The sequence below is a fragment of the Austrofundulus limnaeus genome, unplaced genomic scaffold (genome assembly GCF_001266775.1).
Source record: "Austrofundulus limnaeus strain Quisiro unplaced genomic scaffold, Austrofundulus_limnaeus-1.0 Scaffold71, whole genome shotgun sequence".
Lineage (NCBI taxonomy): Eukaryota > Metazoa > Chordata > Actinopteri > Cyprinodontiformes > Rivulidae > Austrofundulus > Austrofundulus limnaeus.
In genome coordinates, this window is record NW_013952473.1 from 1,063,133 (window position 1) to 1,083,320 (window position 20,188).

The 20,188-nt window shown below is 37.3% G+C and overlaps 1 protein-coding gene across 1 annotated transcript in view; it reads left to right on the forward strand.

Moving 5' to 3' along the window:
• The window catches only part of LOC106519093 (protein kinase C-binding protein NELL1), a gene marked incomplete in the record, with an annotated part of 155,797 nt that overhangs the window by 59,906 nt on the left and 75,703 nt on the right, over positions 1–20,188 (forward strand). The window contains 1 exon segment of the mRNA XM_014010621.1: positions 8,456–8,578. Coding sequence (XP_013866075.1) covers positions 8,456–8,578 — 123 coding nt within the window.

Genomic DNA, 20,188 nt, shown 5'->3' on the forward strand with positions numbered 1-20,188 from the left:
GTTGACTCCCTCCATTCCACTAAGGGGCTCTTTAGTTTGTTATTTTTGTTTTGTTTTGTTTTGTTTTGTTTTGAAGGACCTTGTGTGAAACACGAAGTAACATTGCCAAAACTACAGATGAGCCCATTGAAGGGATACAGATCTTGAGGAGTCATTTAAAAGAACTGTCTGATTTTGAACGAGCAAGAAAATATGCCATTAYGTACGGGGTGCGTGATGGCGTCATCATGTCACGTGGGTGGATGTGTTTTGTTAGGCTGAACCCCCCACCCCCACCCCTTTCCCCCTGAGCTGCTGTACCCCACCACTTTGCTTGTTTTCTGTGCAGGAGCGATTGGCTCTTTGGTTAAGGAGGAAAAAATAAAGATTTTACAAGGAATGAAAAAAAAAGAAACTACAAAAGAATCTTCACTGCCCAATGTTTCTATCATCCATTGTAAGCAGCCGGTTAAAAGATTCGGAACGTTCATGAAATTCACATCTCTAGCCAAAACTGGAAGTGACTTTACAAAAATATATTTACAGTTAAATATACTGCCCAGTGTGGTAAGTTGTTTGTTACTGCAATATCAAATTAAATTATTAATTTTAAACAAACCCCGCAGTACTCTCAGCTACTACCAATCCACTTACGAAGTCTAACGCAACAACCCAAGATGTGATTTTTACTATGATTTTCTTTTATCTTTTTTTGTTTGTTTGTTTGTTTTCTCTTTAAATGGAACAGAGTTCTTTCCCCCCTTTGGTTTGGAYCTGTTATGCAAGTGTGAATACACTCATGCRAACCCTGGTTCAGATTAAACAACTGGACCGAGACCCATTTTTGAGTTGGTCTCAGTTTGCTTATGGTGTGAATACAGAAGGGCCTTGGACTGAATGAGTTATTGTGGGCCAGGGAGCATCTTGTCTCCTTTAGAAGTAAATCATTGTAAAACCAGCACTAAATGAGCTGCTCTTGATATTCTTACTAGTCAGTTGTGTTCTGTCCCGTCCCCGTCATTTCTGTTCAATGGGAGCAATGACCGTCACCTGCGTGACTTTGTTTATAAATTATAGTCCACTTGTCAAAAACATAATGTGAATGCAAACCCCACTAAAGGAAAATAAATTAAAGTCTACTATTTGGTCTGGACCAAACAAGTGGACCAAAGGACTTTCCCCTTAATCTCTGGACCCAGCACCATTTGACTCACAGCCTCACTATACCCTGTCCACCCTGTTTGCTTCTGTGACATCTAACAGTCTGTTGATTAAATTTAACCTTCTCATAAAATATACCTATGTAGTGTGGATTTAAAGAAATAATTAAAGTCATGAAATTGTTTTACTAAGTTGATTTGTGTTTTTACACACTTTTTTTCTTTTCAAAACTGATTACTTACATTACTTAGATAACAATTTTTGGCACATATGCAAATTCTGGGATGATGTCATTTAGCAGCTTTTCTTACTGAGGAGTTGACGACAGTGGTCAGTCACTCAAAATCTTTCTCCAAGCTCAGATTAAAACTTGAGAGCCCTGTGCATGAGTGTTCTGGAGAGATTAGCATTATGCTAGTGGTTTTCTTTGAGGCTTAGTTAGGGCTTTGAGGAAAACAGTTACGGAGGCACTGATCTACACAACATCTCAGTCACATTGACTTTTACAGTTCTCACTATGAGGGGGACCTCAAAGCCCCAAACTCTGCAGGCCTTTATAGTCCCTGTTGCAGCCTGAGGTAGTTTAAAAAGTTCAACCCAGTGGATGGTCATTAGCCATGACACTGCAGTGACAGATCTGACCCGCAGCCCTCAAATAGCTGCAGAGTTTTATTGACAAAGCAAAGGCTGATAACAAGTATTGCCATTGCTTAGTCGTTTATAGATCAGTGCACACTGATTTCCTGACATTCCTACTTTAAATAAGTGCACTTTTTTAATTTTTTATTTTTTGCTGAAGCATTGAAGACATCTACTGTCACACACACAATACTATGAGTCAAATGGGTAGAAATACCACACTCATGAATTAGTAACACATTACCCAAAGTATTGTGTCTGTTTGTGTGGATTTATCATGAAAATTGCATCAGTCTCAACACAATTTAAAAAAATAGCTTTGTGTTACCAGAATTAAGTGATTCTTATCATGAACGTTTTGTTTACAGTATATCCGACAGACAAAGCAGATATTAAGTTAAAAAATTTAAAAAATAAAAAAACAGCTGGAGTTTTGTTTTAAACCAATCTTTCCTGCAGCTAAACACTCTACCCTTAAGTGTGCTGTACAATTTCGTGCCTTTCCACATTATTTTTGCTTTGTACACACACACACACACACACACACACGCACACACACACACACACACACACACACACACACACACACACACACACACACACACATGCTTATTGTTCATCAATTCAGCCGGTCCATCTGTTGGTTTTCACCCACTCTATAATTTCAGCTTGGCCTGCAGACATTAAGCAGCATTAAAAAGCATCCTTGCCCGTCAGTGTTTTATGTAACTCTCCTCTTCATCAGCTTGCAGCCATTAGCATACTGAATGTTTAATCAGGTTACAGCAGAAAAGAAGACTGCATTTCCTACCCCTGTAAACTGTTTCACATCCCGCCTTGACTTAACAGCTCAACACGGGGAGGAAATCTACGGGCCGAGAGAGCTAAATAATTTCTCCCAGTCGCTTTAGGGTTTCATGAGCACCACTCATTAATTAAGATGAATGTATTAGTCATGACTCCCACCAAAGTGTTTGTATATTGATGAGGTGTGTGTATGTGTGTGTGTGCGCTACTGTCGYCCACATTCTGACTGGGACTTTCACACAACTGGTGTTTTGAAATGAAGGATACATAAGCAGTGCAGCTGTGTTTTAAAKCCTCATCACGGCATCATCAAACAGCTCTCTTTAATGCATTGTTTATAATCTTCTAAACTCATGTTGGATTCTAATTGAAGACGAATTAACTGCATCTTAATCACTTTGATGGGCTCAGCGGTGAGCCCTGAATCAATAAACATGATGCCATAAATCAATTAACCTCATATTTATGAACAACAAAGATCCATAATTATTACTGTGTGCTGRTGGAAGGAGCTTGTGTAAACACCACATCAGTTGCTGCCCTTTTTTTTTTTCTTTAATAGAGCATTGTAAATTAAACGGCGTGGCAGCAGCTTGAGGTCAAACCTGAAAACAATCTTCTTCAGGACTTATGGTGATTATAGGACGTTGGAGAAGATGCTGTTGACAGAAGTGGCTGTGAGAAATTAGGGGGAGGCAGAAATGTCTCAGTTAGTCCAGAAAATATAAGATCCCAGCCAGAAACTTCTCAGTCACACTTATTCCCTTCTTAAAGGTACTTAGTATGTCAGCATCATAAAYGGAGATGTGACAAATGATGGGCTTCTTACAGTGAAAAGAAAAAATACAATTGAGCATTGCTCTTTTAAGTTACCATATTTGCTAACAAAATCTATGCTAACTATTTTTGTCACACTACAAACTAATAAAGACACTTAAACAAAGCTGCTAACACACATTCATCATTGTAACTGCTGAAACCACAATGATTTCCCATAAAGGTTTCCTGACTTATGGAGCACCAGAGGGTCTCGTTTGATTATCTTTGCTTGTGCCGAACCAAATATCCTGCTTGTCAGGAAGAGATTTAGGCTTTTATAGAGAGGAAACAAGTGTGATGGATTTACAACCCAAGACTTAACAAGAACTTGATGCCAAAATGAGAAACACAACCTTTTAATCTTGMTCATTGTATTTTAGTAATTGGAAGAAAAAATTATTAACAGTAAAATAATTTTTTGCAAAGACCTAAAAAAAGATTTTATGAGAGACTTACAGTTTGCTCTGCTAATAAAAGTTTTCTATCATTACTGCAGATATTTTTTTAGTTTGTTTCTTTTAGTTTTTGGCAATGATTTACGGTAGGATTAAAAATATATTTTTTTACACAATTTGTAACATTTCTTGTGTCAAACAGGTGACCTTCTTTTGTGACATTTTACATCTTCAGTGTTTTATAATCCTAAGAAGAAAAACAAATAACAAACTTTGCTGGATGAATAAAAAACAGACTGCTCCATCACTTTAAATATTAAGAAATAAAATTAATAAGTGTAATAACCTTTTAAAAACTATAACACTCAAGTTTAATCAGTGCTGAAAAACTAAACAAATATGAGTTTATACCTTCTCACAGTGCACTACATTTATCTCGCCTGTACTTTTYATATTATTAAAGTTCAGTCTGTTCCAAAATCAACAGTATTAACAGGTATTTGGCAGAAATATTGAGTTTCTTCATTATTGATGAGTGATGTCATTTTATCACAATGTTTGTTTGTTTTTTTTGTCACAGAACTTGTTTCTGAAAATTATTTTTCACCTCCGATGATCAACATACTGTAAATTCTATTACTTTTAAATGATCATTTTCCAGAAACACAACTTCTTTAGAAATCCTTTTTTTATTAACTGTAACCCCAACAGCAAGATAATTTGTTTAAAGCAGCAGATTTTTGTCCGTAACTTCATGCTGTAGTAAGTAAGGAGTGGATYCACTCTCCACACCATCTGGTGTTTGTCCTGTTTTCTCTGATTCATCACAAAAACAGTCAGAGTTGCAACAAAGCCTAAGATGTGTTCCGCTTGTAATGTTTTATGTCTGAATGTTTAAATTAAATGAATAGAGGGGTGGTTTCACAGCCTCCCTGTCCCTGCTCCCCTTCTTGGTGTGAGAATCACTGTTACAGTGATATTTAGTCACAAACAATTCTGTGAAGGAATCTCATGTTCCAAATGTGTACAAGGGTTTGAGTTAAATGTATTTCAGACAACATTGTAATTAGATAATACTGATACAAAACAAATCAGATAATATACAAATGTTAGATATACACATTATTACAGTATTTGTTAAATGTAGCCTAGCTTACAGAACCTGCAAGGGTTTAAAACAGGCACTGCATGGTCAACCTTTAAAAACTTTAAATGTCAGCTTTATTTTACAATCTGTTCAGTAAGCAAAACAACTTTAGTTAAAAAAAAGCTATGTATGAGTATTTCTTATTCTTCAAGAGCAGAATGAAGAATTACTGTTTACTAAATTGGCTTTTGTGGTAATTAGTCACAGCTATATTGAACCCACCTGTTTTGGCCTTGAGCAAATTGTATTTCATAAAAAGTGGAATATCAGCCATTGGCCTTCAGACTATAAGATATATACACATACTTAAACTTTTTATTCAGTCAACTTTTTATATTAGAACTCTGGATACATATATATTTTGCTAACCTTTGCATTGTTTTTTTTATTGTAGAAGCATTCATCAGTTCAAAGAATCAATGCAACCCATTTAAATAATTGGAAATTTTCTACAAGGAAATGAAATTAATTAATTAATTAATTAATTAATTTTTGGAACAAATTCTTTTCCATGGGAGAACATTTCAAAGGTGGGGCCTCTGTTCAATTAGCTGGATTTATATTTGGATTCTGATCACTGGATTCCACAGACTGGCTTGGTGGTCTCCTGGTGTTCTACAAAACAACGTTGGTGGCTATTCAGGCCATTTCCTGGCTGTCTGACCAATATGAAGGATTGCGTACTATCAGCACTGAGACTTTTGCCTTGAGCGAGATGGGACAAGGTCTGCAAGCGGTTCTGCTGTGGGTCGCGGGCCGGCTGTGGTTCCTGGACTTTGCTGGCCAGATGGAATTGAGCTTGGAGAATCTGAGAGCTCGGGTCGGCAGGATTGTCCACACTATTCTGATTGGATTCACCACCTTGAGATGTATTTTTTTATTTATTTTATTTATTTACCATTATTTAACCAGGCAAGTCCCGTTGAGATTTCAGATCTCTTTTTCAAGGGAGGCCTGAGTTTGAAGCCTATATTGTATGTGGTTTTAGGGGTGGGAGAAACCGGAGTACCCAGAGAAAACCCACACAARCACGAGGAGAACATGCAAACTCCACACAGAAAGACCCCAGGTCCGAACCGGGGATCGAACCCAGGACCTTCTTGTTGTGAGTTGTCAGTGCTAACCACTGAGCCACCGTGCCGCATGTACCCGCGGACATTAAGGCAGATGGTAAATTCTTATTGTCTGCTGCCCGAAAACACTTCTTCTGTTCCCAAACAACTGATTACAGCTTTGTGCCCACCCACTATCCCCATGTGGCCTACTAGAAGCTCCTCCCCCCACCTCTGCCTATCTCAATTCATTTAATCTGATCTCCTGAAGGTCAGATTAGGGTGCATGGGGGTTGGGGGGGGTGGGGCTCCCAGTCAACAACACCAGATTCTCACACACACTTCCTGTCAGCTGATGAGAAAAATATTTGTGTGCTCAGTGTAATTGGGGCGCATGTATTAACTAAGTATAAGAGAGAGCACATTCTATTTGAGTCAACTGTAACATCACTCAAATCAGACTGTACTTCAACCAAATCACAGTTTAATAATAAAAAATAGATCATTAGGCTAAATCATTAGTAATCAAATWATGTTGTAGTTAGGAACTTATAAATTCTCTCCATCTGTCCGTAGCTCCATCCGTTACAATTTCAGAAAGCTGCAACTGTCACATAAAAAAGCTAAAATACACCACACCTGATATGAGTCATCCATGTTGCGTACTATGTGGTCTTATGACATCATCAAAGCCCTGCCCCTGACAACAGGAAGTAGCATTTTTTTTTTTTGGCTTGGAAAGGACATTACAAAAATATGCAGCAAATCGTGTCCTGTATTGGTTCAATACGGGATGCAACATTCATTGGCCAAATAAAGAACATTTCCCTATTTTAAAGGACGGGTGACAACCCAGTTTACAGATATTGTGTTAAAATTTGGTGCAAATGTGAATTCTATTTGTAAATGTTACAACTCCATCATTTCTCAGCATAAAACAATCTCAGTYTAAAACTYTGCCATGAAAGGCATACGTTGATATACATTTTGCCAAGGAATGCCATGCTTTTAATTACAAATGAGAAGGAAAGAGATTTTTTTACACAGTATTACTTTAAAAACAATTGAATATAATCAGCTTAGCTCTTCCAACATAGTGCTTTTGGAAGATGTTCCACTGAACAGATTTTCRTCACAGTTTTACCACAAAGATTTCACATGGAGGGAAATTTGTTAATATATTTTATCATTTATTTTATGGTATGAATAGAATGCAATCAGATCATGGTTGCATCCAATCAACCTTACATAAAACTCTATACCGCATTGCGGTAACATAATGACCCCCGCATGCAGAAATGCACCAGTACTCAGAAGTTTTTATTCCTAATAAATTTCATGCTATAGGTGCGTCCCAAAATTGTACTGGTTTGTATGGGGGTCTTTTTTTTTTGGTGGGGGGGGCATTGGTTGACCTGATGGATAGCCCCTCATCAGATCTAAACAAGAAAAGACATCAGAAGCTCCTATGTTTAATAGTTTTTGAGCAATAACCCTTTTTGTAAGTCTACACACCCCTTTTTCAGATAAGTTGGGGGTTTCAGGGGGTGGGGGGCACTGATTGGTGGGCCTGATGGATAGAGCTTCATCAGAGCTAAACAAAAGAAATCTGAAGCTTCTTTGTTGAACACTTTCTGAGTTATAAGCAATTTTGCATGTTCTGACACCCCCACTTTGAAAGGAGCCCCCTCCTCAAATATGGGGTCTATTGTCAAACCGTTGGCTGGCGCAGTGTAGGGCAGACTCATCTACAGCCCTGCCAAATTTCATGTTGATCGGTGCAGCCGTTTTTGTGCTAYGGTTGACCAAAAATCTCTGGAGAAAAAAGTAAAAAAATTGATAAATAAACAGTACGAAAACAATATGACTCCCGCTTGCATGCGGGGATCATAATAATCTGCTGACAAGACAAGTTTTTTTTTTCCAGATGAAAAATTGATTAAATCAACCTTGGAAGGAAAATATCTCATAGTAAAAGAAAGAAAATACTAAAAAACTAGATACCATGCTGATCCATTTTCTCAATTCTGCAGTGTCCAACCTTAAATCAGATGTCTAATTGTGTTTCTTTCTAACCACTTAGTCTGTTGGCACACCTGGTAGACATCAGGTGTTGCTACTTATGCCTCTGCTGCTAATGACGGGTTTTAAGTGAAAGAATGCCAGAAAAAGCAGCAGAGCTTTTAACATTGAAAAWTTCTCTCACAAATCAACATGCACTCCAATTCCATTGTAAGCCAGCCAAGCTGGAAGAAAAAAATGTTTGGAAACATGGCTATCCAAAAAAGACAACTGTTGTCAGAATAAAATCTGCCATGGCTTTACGTTCTCAGCCAAGTAGCGGCTTGACTTCCATTCAGAGTAAAATGTCTGTTGCTTCTCTGTTGTAAACAAAACAACTTCATCTTTTACACATCAAAGGCACACATATTCACAGTTATTCTCTCCTCCCACAGAGCATGACGAGTGTGCGAGTGGCCAAAATGTGTGCGATGAGAATGCCATCTGCACCAACACCATCAGAGGACACCTGTGTACCTGCAAGCCAGGATACGTGGGCAATGGCACCATCTGCAGGGGTAAGTTTCTGCCCCGGGAGCAGCCTTCCAACCACATGAACACCCGACACCCCTTTCTTCACAACCRAACGTAACTCATTCCAGCCTCCGTAACGACACGGTTCAGTCCACCTTTTAAATCACCTAACCAGGCGGCAGCTGCAGCAGAGATGATGAAAATTGATTCTAGACCAGTTCCAGCCTGTTTTCGCACATGTGCAGCTCCTCCTGCMACATTGTTCTCCAGGTTCCCCGTTGTCATACTGCCACAATGCTGAACCAAGTTAGCACCTCGTTAGCTGGGTTTGGGAAGAGGTTGTGTGTGGAGACTACATTTTTACATGCAAAGTATTTCATTTATATGACAAATACATTTTTGCTGTGTATATTAAAGTAAACTGCAATGATTTACTTTCAAAATGTTCCCAATTTTCTTTATGTAGTGTGTATGTGCATACATGCATTTGTACCCATGAAAGTATGTCTCTATTTGCCAGTGTTAAGAGTAGGTTTTTTATAAAACCCTATGATACAACTCTTCAAATTTGTACATCTATATATTCTTTGCTCATTTCTCTGCCTAATGATTTAGACTAATAAAATGAAAACTGAATATGGTCCACCAAATCTGACATTCAACACCTCTGCATCATCTCACTTTCCTTGTACCTCTCCCAGAGAGAAATTTTGACCACTGATTTTTTTTTCTTTTTTTTTTGCTGTAAACAAACTGTGAAAAGAAAAGAAAAGAGGTGGTAAAWAGCACAAATTTCGAAGATATTTAAAAATGCCAAAGCAGTTATCGTTTGTGCTACAAAAAAATAAAAGGACTTAAAAACGGGTTTAAAACATTTTMTTAGAGGTTTTTAATAGAAGTTTGACACTAAGTTCTGATAAGGTAGACAGGAGACAAGGATTAATGGAAGAGACACAATGCGTATCAATCTTCTAAATACAGTTATAGACAATCTGATCAGTAGTCTTGTATTATTAATATTCACTGACTTACTGTTTCACTGCTAGTGGTTAGAGTAGATTTGTTGCATTTGTTTCTCCAAGCTGGGACCTTTTTGTGTGGAGTTTTCACATTTGCCCACTTATAAGTTTTCATTGGGTACTCCAGTTTCCATCCACACATCAAAAACATGCACGTTAGGTTCATTGATGACTTTAACATTTGCCTAAGTGTGAGTGAGAATGATATTAAACACCACTGCTAGAAAAAAGCTAAAAAGGGGGGGGGGGATCAAAATTACCCTAAAAAAAACATCATAACACCATTATTTTATGTTTCAGAATCACGTGAGCAGGAAACATAATCAAAATGTTTAACATGTAGGTTTTATGTTTTCACAGGGGGTAATTATGATTTTTCCTTAAGTTTCTGTTGTTTTTTTTTGTTTCATGTCCACATGTGTCAATTAACACATTTTCATGTTTGAAAATATGTGATTTGCACATGCAAAGCACATTTTTTCTGTACATTTATTCATTATGTCGTATTTTTGTAAAATAGTCACAGTGTAAAAAGAAGGTGAAATTTCACTACAAAAAAATAAATAAATAAATAAAATAAACCTACTGGTTTCCAAGCCCAAATCAGTATAGAGTATATTTTGACAGCCACTGATTAATTCCACCATGTCTCAAATCCTGGACTTTGGTCTGAACCAGTTATACAGGGTGACCAATAAGCTGTGTTAAACAGTATATTGTAAAGAAAAAGTGTTCTGATGTTTAATGAAGCTACGTTAAAAAGCTCTTTAGTTTGAATCTCTGCTGCTTTTGCAGATTAAACTGGAAATTTAGTTGCACATGTGTATGTTACTAGAAGCCTGTACTTATTTCTTTGTTGTAGTCCTCTGACAAATTGGTTGCATTATGAATCCACATCCATGTGTGGTTCTGAAGGCTTCTAAATGCCTTTTGATCRTAAGAGGTATGCATGCATTTGTGCACATTATCTCAGGTAGTCTGTGCAATCTAATGTAGATATACTAAGCTTGCACCAAAGCACTTTTATCTGTCTAACAAATGACAGTACCAGTGGGATAGTTGCAACRGATGTAAAAAAAGCAAGTCAGTCAATAACAATCCAAGTAGGGCCTTACATTCTGAGGAGACTCATTAGAGTTTTGACTGCTTCAGGAGCATCACAGCTCCAGGTCTCTGGCACGAAACAAATCTCACTGAAGTCCATCATCAGAACTGCCAGAAGAGGAGTGTAAGCCAGGGAGCTCGACTCCCTCATTCACCTGAGAATTAACAGCACACTCGAGTCAGTCTAAAAAAAGAGAGAAAACACACTTTACATGTCAACACTACTACAGTCAAGAGATCTCTTGAAATACAGAATAGTTTTGATAAGAGGCACCTGGTCACCAATGCAGAAAAGCAGGACATAGATCGTTCCAGCTGCTCTGTCTCATCCCAAAAAAAAAAAAAAAAAAAACTATCTGGTTTATATTTTAAAGCTTAGTTAACAAAAAGGGGAAAAAAATCAATACAAATACATATAAAAATACATAGTCAAGGTTTTTATGGTGGAAAATTACACCATCCTGGTTCCCAGCCAATCACACAATGCCTTCTCGATCACAATTTCCTCAATAAGACTTCTTATTTATTATGACAGGTAACAACCAAGCAAAACAAATAACTTCAGTCTTATGATAAATTAGTGAAAGAGAAAGCTGTACCAGGTGCACATTACTGTGTGAAGGTGAAGGCAGTAAAACAGAACAAAAACACAATTATGGAAACATAAAACGATAGGACAAAGTGTCATTTGCTTTGTGTATCTGCAGGAAAAGGTATTAGAAAGGGTGTCAGGCAGGATGCAGGTCTACTGAGAGATCAATGTAATTTATAAAGTGCCTTCCAMACAGTTTAAGGCCCTGGGTTTTCTCCAGGCTCACCATGCATGCATACTGATACARTCATATTATGGGGGAAAATATACAAATTAAAGTCATTTTTTAATGAGAGTAATTTAGAATATGTAAAATCTAGAATGAAAACTGAACAAGTCAAACAATGATTGGAATATAAAATCTAAGATCAAAATTCAAATACATATTTATTGTGGTTAAAGGGTTTATAATCTGCAATTATCTCTTCCTTGAATTGATCTTTTAGTATTTTTTTCTTCTTGATTTGTTTTATTTTCCTCTCCTTTCATATATTTATGTTTGAGTTGTGTTTCTTCTTTTGATTTCTTATTAGCAGTTGTCAAACTCGTTTCAATTGCATTACCACCATCAACTTGACTGGAAATATGGAATAGACGGGAAATAAAATAACTCAAATAAATAAACAAACTGCCTTAAAATAAAATACATTTCTTTAGGGAGCTCTGTTTCTTGTGTGTTGCCTAAATAGTTTTGCCAGTTCCTGCTCCTGCCCCGCCCACTCTCCCTTGATCCTCGTTGTCTCTCCCCAGGTGTTGGTCGTTTCTGCCTCGTTAGTGTCCTCTTATGTTCCCTGTCTTTCTGTAAGTTCTGCATTGAAATACAGTGGGAAGAAGACAACAAAGAAGCTGGTATTGCAGGGTTCAGACAAGAGGAATAAATGAGAAGAGAAGAAAGATTAATAAGCAGACCTAGATTTGGACACACTGCACTGATAAAACACATTACACAAAATCCAAAATCATAACACAGGTTGATGTAAGCACTGCGGACAAGAAGAAACCGTAGACCACATCATTTTAGTATGCCAGAAGTATGAACAACACAGAAGATGGATAGAGGAATTATGAAAAATCAAAYAAATATTTAATATATTAAATATGTTGCAAAAAGAAACAAGAAGTAAAAGTGAACAGATTGTTTTAAGTTTTCTTAGAAAAACAAAGTTGGGTAAAAAGAAAATWAGCAACATCACATAAAACCATTTTGATTCACACTGTATATCAGTAGATGGTGGCCCTATCATGATTAAGGAGACTTTTACACCCATGTTTATTTATTTTTTACCCAATTAATGGGTTACAGTCGATGTCGTCAGCTTACGCTACTGCCCCGCACTGTAGGCTGTCCTAATTCGTAGACACCTACTCATGCGGTCAACAAAACCCCGAAAATGTCTGCTGCATCTTAGTACCCTACGCAGCTGACTGTATCCCAGAATTAATTGAGCCGTCAACAAATTAAACAGCAAAACAAAGATGGCATAGTTATTTTTTATTTTATGGGGGGTAAAATGGGGTTTCTTTTTGTTTGTTTTTTTTTTTCTTTTACAACGGTGTTTTGAAATTTATCACAGAACGAAGGATATAAGTTGAGCAGCTTAGCAGAAGAAATGTTTGTTGCAATGAAATGTAAAAAGAAAAATGCATTTACAAGTATTGATACTGGAGCGAAACCCAAATTATTAATGGTTTTGTTGTTTAATTAAAGTGTAAGAAAATTGAGTGTTCGTTAACTGAAATCGTGACAAAACCACATGCATGTTGAATAGATTAAAATGTGAAGAGAATGACCATACAACACCAGTTACTGGAGTCTGAACGGGGATTTAATGCTGTCAGTTCAGGCAAGAAATCATCGCTGCCGGAAAACCGGAAGTGCAGGTCTATTCACCATGTTCTTCAGTGCCTGGTACGCCCACTACAGGCCTATGGCTGAATTGTAGACACTCGAACAGAAATCCTTTCCTTATGTTTCATTAACGGTTTATCTATGTGTTGTCATGGTGTTTTAGGCATGTAACTAAAGCTATTTTAATCAAGACATAATAGTCAAACAATAGATTATAAGAATCAATACNATGATTAAGGAGACTTTTACACCCATGTTTATTTTTTTACCCAATTAATGGGTTACAGTCGACGTCGTCAGCTTACGCTACTGCCCCGCACTGTATATCAGTAGGTGGTGGCCCTATCATCATCTAGGAGACTTTTACACCCATGTTTATTTTTTTACCCAATTAATGGGTTACAGTCGACGTCGTCAGCTTACGCTACTGCCCCGCACTGTTGGCTGTCCTAATTCGTAGACACCTACTCATGCGGTCGACAAAACCCCGAAAATGTCTGCTGCATCWTAGTACCCTACGCAGCTGACTGTATCCCAGAATTAATTGAGCCATCAACAAATTAAACAGCAAACCAAAGATGGCATAGTTATTTTTTATTTTACGGGGGGTAAAATGTGGGGTTTCTTTTTGTTTTTTGTTTTTTTACAATTTATCACAGAACAAAAGATATAAGTTGAGCAGCTTAGCTGAAGAAATGTTTTTGCAATGAATGTAAAAAGAAAAACGCAGTTACAAGCATTGATACTGGAGCTAAACCCAAATTATTAATGGTTTTGTTGTTTAATTAATGTGTTAGAAAACTGAGTGTTCGTTAACTGAAATCGTGACAAAACCACATGAATGTTGAATAGATTAAAATGTGAAGAGAATGACCATACAACACCAGTTACTGGAGTCTGAACGGGGATTTAATGCTGTCGGTTTAGGCAAGAAATCATCGCTGCCGGAAAACCGGAAGTGCAGGTCTATTCACCATGTTCTTCAGTGTCTGGTACGCCCACTACAGGCCTACGGCTGAATCACAGACACTCGAACAGAAATCCTTTCCTTATGTTTTATTAACAGTTTATCTATGTGTTGTCATGGTGTTTTAGGCATGTAACTAAAGCTATTTTAATCAAGACATAATAGTCAAACAATAGATTWTAAGAATCAATACTTAAAAAGAAAAACTATGAAATGGTGTGGTGCATTGAAAATCAGTTTCTAAATGACTAATAAATGTCTTCAAAAGATAAATTAATTATTTTAGCTATTGTCAACCTGCATTGCTGGGTTTAAAAGTCTCCAATTTCATGATAGGACTCCACTTCTGCTGTAATATATTTTAAAAACACAATTATGTAAATGCCTTCGGAATGCATGAGAGTGGATTTTGACTGTTGACACTAAAATGCTGCCATAGAGGGCTGTTTAAAGAAGTATGTTTTCTCAACAATGCTTCACAAGTCAAGTAAAAAAAAATCCAATATTGTTTGGTTGGGCCATGCCTATTCTGTGCTGACCAATTAGTATTATGTGAGCAGGGAGTTTGAGAAATCTGTCTAGTTTACCCTCCCTCTGAGAGATTTCTACTCTCTGGCCAAACGACCAGTGCCTCCCACCTCATTCTGCTCATACATCACCACTGGCCTCTCAGGTATAAGAAATTAGTTAGTATGTGAGTGCAACTCTTCAGCCTGTCACTGTTAATGTCACTAAATTAAAAAAAAAGTGATTAGTTTGTCCTGAGTAGTGTCGATCACATACAGACTAAAATGTGGCTCTAAAGGTGAGTAATTAACGGSTTGAAAAAGGTGACAAGTGACCTTGGGGAGAAAAACATCCTAATCAACTAAACAGTGTGTTAAACTTGGTTTCTTTAAAAAAAAACACACAAACTTAATTCCAAATATATGATTTGAGCTTAATGAATGTTTTGAAGGCCCAGTTATTCAAAATATTTTATTCAGTATATTTTGATCTTAAAACAAAATCCCATCCAATCATTGCCCTTGTTAAACCTCACTGAGTGAATCATGGATGACAAGTGTCAAGACAATTTGCTTAAATGCTCTTCACATTTACTAAATTTCTCCATTATCTGAAGCACATTTAGAGAACAGCTGCAAAAACAAGACTGAACATCTGATTTTCTGTAAATCAGGACTTAACAGTGCCTGTTAAAACTATTCAACTTCTTGGATGTTTCATGCTTTTATTATTGTCTTAAATAAATCATTTAATGGGTCTTCTTTACTAAAAAATAAATAATTTCATGAATGCCAAAATGAAATCTTATTTCTTTTATTTCATAATATATGAATATCTATACATTTCAAACTTTGGTCCTCCACCAGAGGCCTTGAAGCTTGAGGATTCTGCAAGGCTAGGTTCACACTCCAGTCAAATGCAACCCAGATCTGTTGTTGTTGTTGTTGTTGTTGTTGTTGTTGTTGTTGTTTTTAATGACAATCTGAACATGACAAATCCACTTGTTTTCAAATCCGAACCAGATCTTTGCATTTGTGGTACTGAATCAGATACATAGCTGATATTTATCAAAGTGACAGCAGTCTGAATGCTGGAGCCACATTTCATCAGATTTTACAGCTATAAAGCATGGGTAAGCTGATCCATGTGTTGATTTTGTTTGCATAGTTTACCTGTATTAATATACTACATAAAAATCATTATGAATAATGTAAATGCATTATTGGCGGCGAGGCTGTAGAGGAGTGTGTAAGGGAGTCATCCCGTAACCGGAAGGTTGCCGGTTCGATCTCCCGTTCCAGCTGTTTCAGTTGTTGTGTCCATGGGCAATACACATCACCCACCTTGCCTACTGATGGTGGTCAGATGGTCCGGTGGCGCCGGTGCATGGTAGCTCCACCTCTGTCAGTGTGAACCAGTGCAGCTGTGGCTACAATGTAGCTTACCACCATCAGTCTGTAAGTGTAAAGTGCTTTGGGGTCCGGGGGGACTTGATAAAGCGCTCTGTAGGTTCAGTCCATTTACCATTTACCTTTGACGGTATTCAGGGTTTTAAAAACAGTTGTGTGTTCGCTTCAGAATTGTCCTGCTGGTGTTGGACTTACGAACATATGAAATYAATATCTTATGTGAACTGATGCATAAATTATCTGTAGCACCCCTGTAACTTATGCCTTAYTTATCAGCAGCATGCTGGCATRAGSTGAAAATTTTGAGCATTTCCAAAAWTATTGTCTGGCCATMGTTTTCAAAACCTACTTCTAAYTTGTTCATCTTACAGCAACATGTGGAACAAAATTAGCATAAGTTGTCTAAAAACACGTTAGAATGACAGGGTCATAAAATCATAAAACGTCCATATTGAGTGAGTACTTTTTATACGCACTGTATGCTACATTTACAACACTTCAAATCTGTTTACATTTCACTGTCTGGTTATTCTACCATCATTTTTTAATCATAAAAACTATTGAGTGGATAATAGCTGGCCAGCCTTGGGAGCATTTGTGAGCACATTATTACAGATAACCTGAAGGCTAGGGGGAGCAGTTAATGCTACCGGCATGACCGTCTCAATGAGCAGTTTGTTTGAGGCTTCACAAAGAGACTGCCTTATTCATATCAAAATTGTACAGAGGTTTAGAGAAATCCATGCTGGCTCCAGAGGGATCCGTGTAAAGGCTGATAAATGGCCTCAGGTGATGTCAGTCAGTGTTACTTGGTTTGACAACTACAAGTTAGACGTTAGTGGCAAATATCGTGTTTAGATTTAAAAGTGTGGCCYGCTACATATTTGCTAGAGGCTTGCTGCTTGAGGACCCAGCAGCCTGTACAATAGTGTACACTGACATATGGTACAATATGATACAACACGGTGAAAAGATGATTAAACCAACATACTCATGTTAAATTAACCTGATGAAAATTCAAGTACAGGGAAAGTTACTTGTAAAAATTTACTTGGCTGAAACCAAATAAACAACATTAAAAACATTTTTTTCTTTTCTGGCAGGAGGGTGTCTCCTTTGCAAAGCACAAATGGATGTTTTTTTCTCAAATAAGCTCTGAAATAAAAGTAAAAAGCCTCACAATGTAAGATGCTAAAATAAAAACATGTCCATGTGATACTTAAAACACTCTTTTCAGTGCAGACCATCCCACATTTCTCAGTTTGTTCCACAGAGAAAACCACAAAGCAACTTGTAGAAAAACTGCTAAATTATCTGCCCTGCATTAGAGTTTAATTGCAGTTTATAAAAACATGATTTCTTTTAAAAAAATAGGATGTATGGATCTAAGTTACACTTTTGTTAAAAAGAAGTTAGTGTCATGAAATCCTGATGCCTGGTCAGTGATTTACCAAAGGGCTGGACTTTGAGTTGCAGTAATGGTTTCAGACCCTAAAATGAGCTAAAAATCTGAGTTTTCATTGAGTATTTCTCTGAGCCTGGTTTGATCATCGTAGTAACAGAGTCTGAACTCATCATCKGCTGCTCAGCAGCARRTGAYGAGTTCACTYTCAGTTTAAACTGTCAGTAAAAAGCTCTGTCTGTGCACTGAGACCTTTCTTCTTTGACACGAAAAGCTTTAAAACATACAATATTCAATAAAAAAATGCTGTAGGGCAGATTTTTTTGTATGCTTAAAAAATGCGTACATTTCTGAAACCTCCTTTTCGAAGGTGTTTGAAAGGACGTGAAGGAATTAATTTATGTCAAATGGGAACAACTTCAAATACAGGAGAATGTTACAGATTCCGGTCATTTTCCCTATTATTGACACCTTCAGGCATGTGACCAAAGCATCTGTTATGAGCAAACTGTGAGCCCAACAACTCTCCACTTGAAGGAGAGTGAGCTTAATCTGAATGTGGTTCTAGCTTGCATTTCATCAAGCGTAAAGCTTAGAACTTTCCAATTTCAAAATGGGGAAGTTCCTTAGATGTAAAACAAAATATCTTCAGCTATGGCCTGGTTCACACGGAAGGATAATCGTGCCGATTTTTACCCTTCCGACAATCTGAAGGATGCTCTGTTTATCGTGACGGCTCTAAAGATAATTTTAACAGATCTTCCTGCTGTGTGTGGGGAGTTAAGAGTGATCTACTCAGATGGGAAATCATTGGGACTTCTCAGATCTTTATTTGGGGAAATTCAGCATGTTGGATTTTTTTTGGCCCGATATCCTTTGTCCTTTTCTGTAACATTCAAAAGCAATAAAATGTTTTGTAAACCAAAAGAAAAAAAGAAACATAATTTGTCTACATAATATATTGTTTCAAAGCAATGTAAAACTATTATAGTTGGAATAATAGTATTTATATTTTCTGTAATTTAGCTGTTTTAGTAGCTAATGACTGATGTCGATAGATTGATCATTTTTTTCTCTTTTATTTTCTCCACATTGACAAAACTCATGCTCACCTGTGTGGATCGAATTAGTTGGAGACCAGCAGACTGAATCTATCAGCCTTTTCTTGATGGGCTCCTGTAACAAAACTAAAATGTATGTTCAGAGTCACTCTCAGCACAGTGATTCCCTTGCTCTCTCTCTCTGGCTACATTTCTGTCTCAGTAATCTTAACGCAGCTCAGCARGGCCAGACACACTCACCAATCAGTCAGGCTAACAGCGCCAGCTTATTTCTCCCATTGGTTAGCTCGAGATTTTACCTCACTTTTTGTTTGTTACAAGAGCTAAATCAATGTTTCTACCACAGCAATGCTTTGCCCTTCAATGACTACTAACACTACTGCAGATTTTATGAAACATCAAATGCAGAATTTATGTATTTATACTGGTTTTTATCATTTTTAATCTGCTTATCCTTCTTGCAGCCTTGGTTTGAAAACATCATTTTGGAGCCACTTGAATTTATTGAATTCAGCATAGCTGTTTGAAAACTGTCAACCAAAYTGGATTTTAGGGGTTTACCACTATGTACAGTAGGTCACGTGTTAACCACATTTTTAAGCTTATTGTACCTTTTTATATCTCAAAAATACCAGACCCCTAAAAACCATCCAGCAACTCTTCTTCATGCCTTCATGTTGACTGAATGGACAAAGAAAGAAATGTCTTCACCTCTATAGCCCCTTTTACTGTARCTGATCTCCTGTAATGACTGGGAGTAAGAAAGAAATGWGGGGTTAAGACTCCCTCTACCTTYACTTACTCTTTGTTTTCCTCGACCCTTCACCCCATTCTTTTGTATTACACTTCTCTTCAAGAGAAAATAAAAAAGGCTTCCATTATGTCATACRCCTCAGAGAACAATAAATGGGCCCCAATAGTTCAGTCGGAGTATGGCGAAAGATTATTGATCAGCATTGTTCTCGCTGCAAGCCTAATGATCAACAGCCTATTGCAGAACCTTTGTCAGCAGCAAAATGAGAGGGCTAATCTTGTTAATGGTCCGTTTCATTCCCGGGATGGGTTTATATAGACAAAGAGACTTTAAACAGAGAGGATTTGAGTAGTGGCTCTGAGCCGCAGTGCAAAGAAGAACAGAAAAATTGACTCGTGCTATTTTCCTTTTCTATCACAGATGATAAGAGAAGGAACCATGTTGCAACCAGCGAGAAGACAGCTGTGAAACTCAGACTAATGTATTCTGATCCAGAAAGTGAGAGGGTGGGGTGAGGGTGGTGCTGATGGAAAGAGAAATGAGAATTTGGAGTGGATGAGAGAGATTCAACCTTCATTTCCTCTACAAGATGAAGCGTTTAATTTTCTGTTTACATAATTATTTCCTCCCCTCATTCCATTTTGATAGGAACACATTTAGTGCTACTTCTGCCATGTAGTTTCATGCCCGGGAGCATTTTTATTTTTTCCTTCCATTTCATTTAATTGTGTGAAAACAACGGTATTTGAAGCCATGAATAATTACACATGTGAAAAAAAGCTTAGAGAGAAATAAAAATAAAACACCAGTTGTTTTTGAAGTTTTGTAGCATTTATCATTTGAGGCAATTATTTTTAGTCTGGGTCCCACGGTTGGATGAGGCTGCTGAGCAGCAAAGAGAAAAATCATATAATGCATTCTGCTCTATCAGATTCACTTTAATATAATTTAATGCACCAACACACACACACACACACACACACACACACA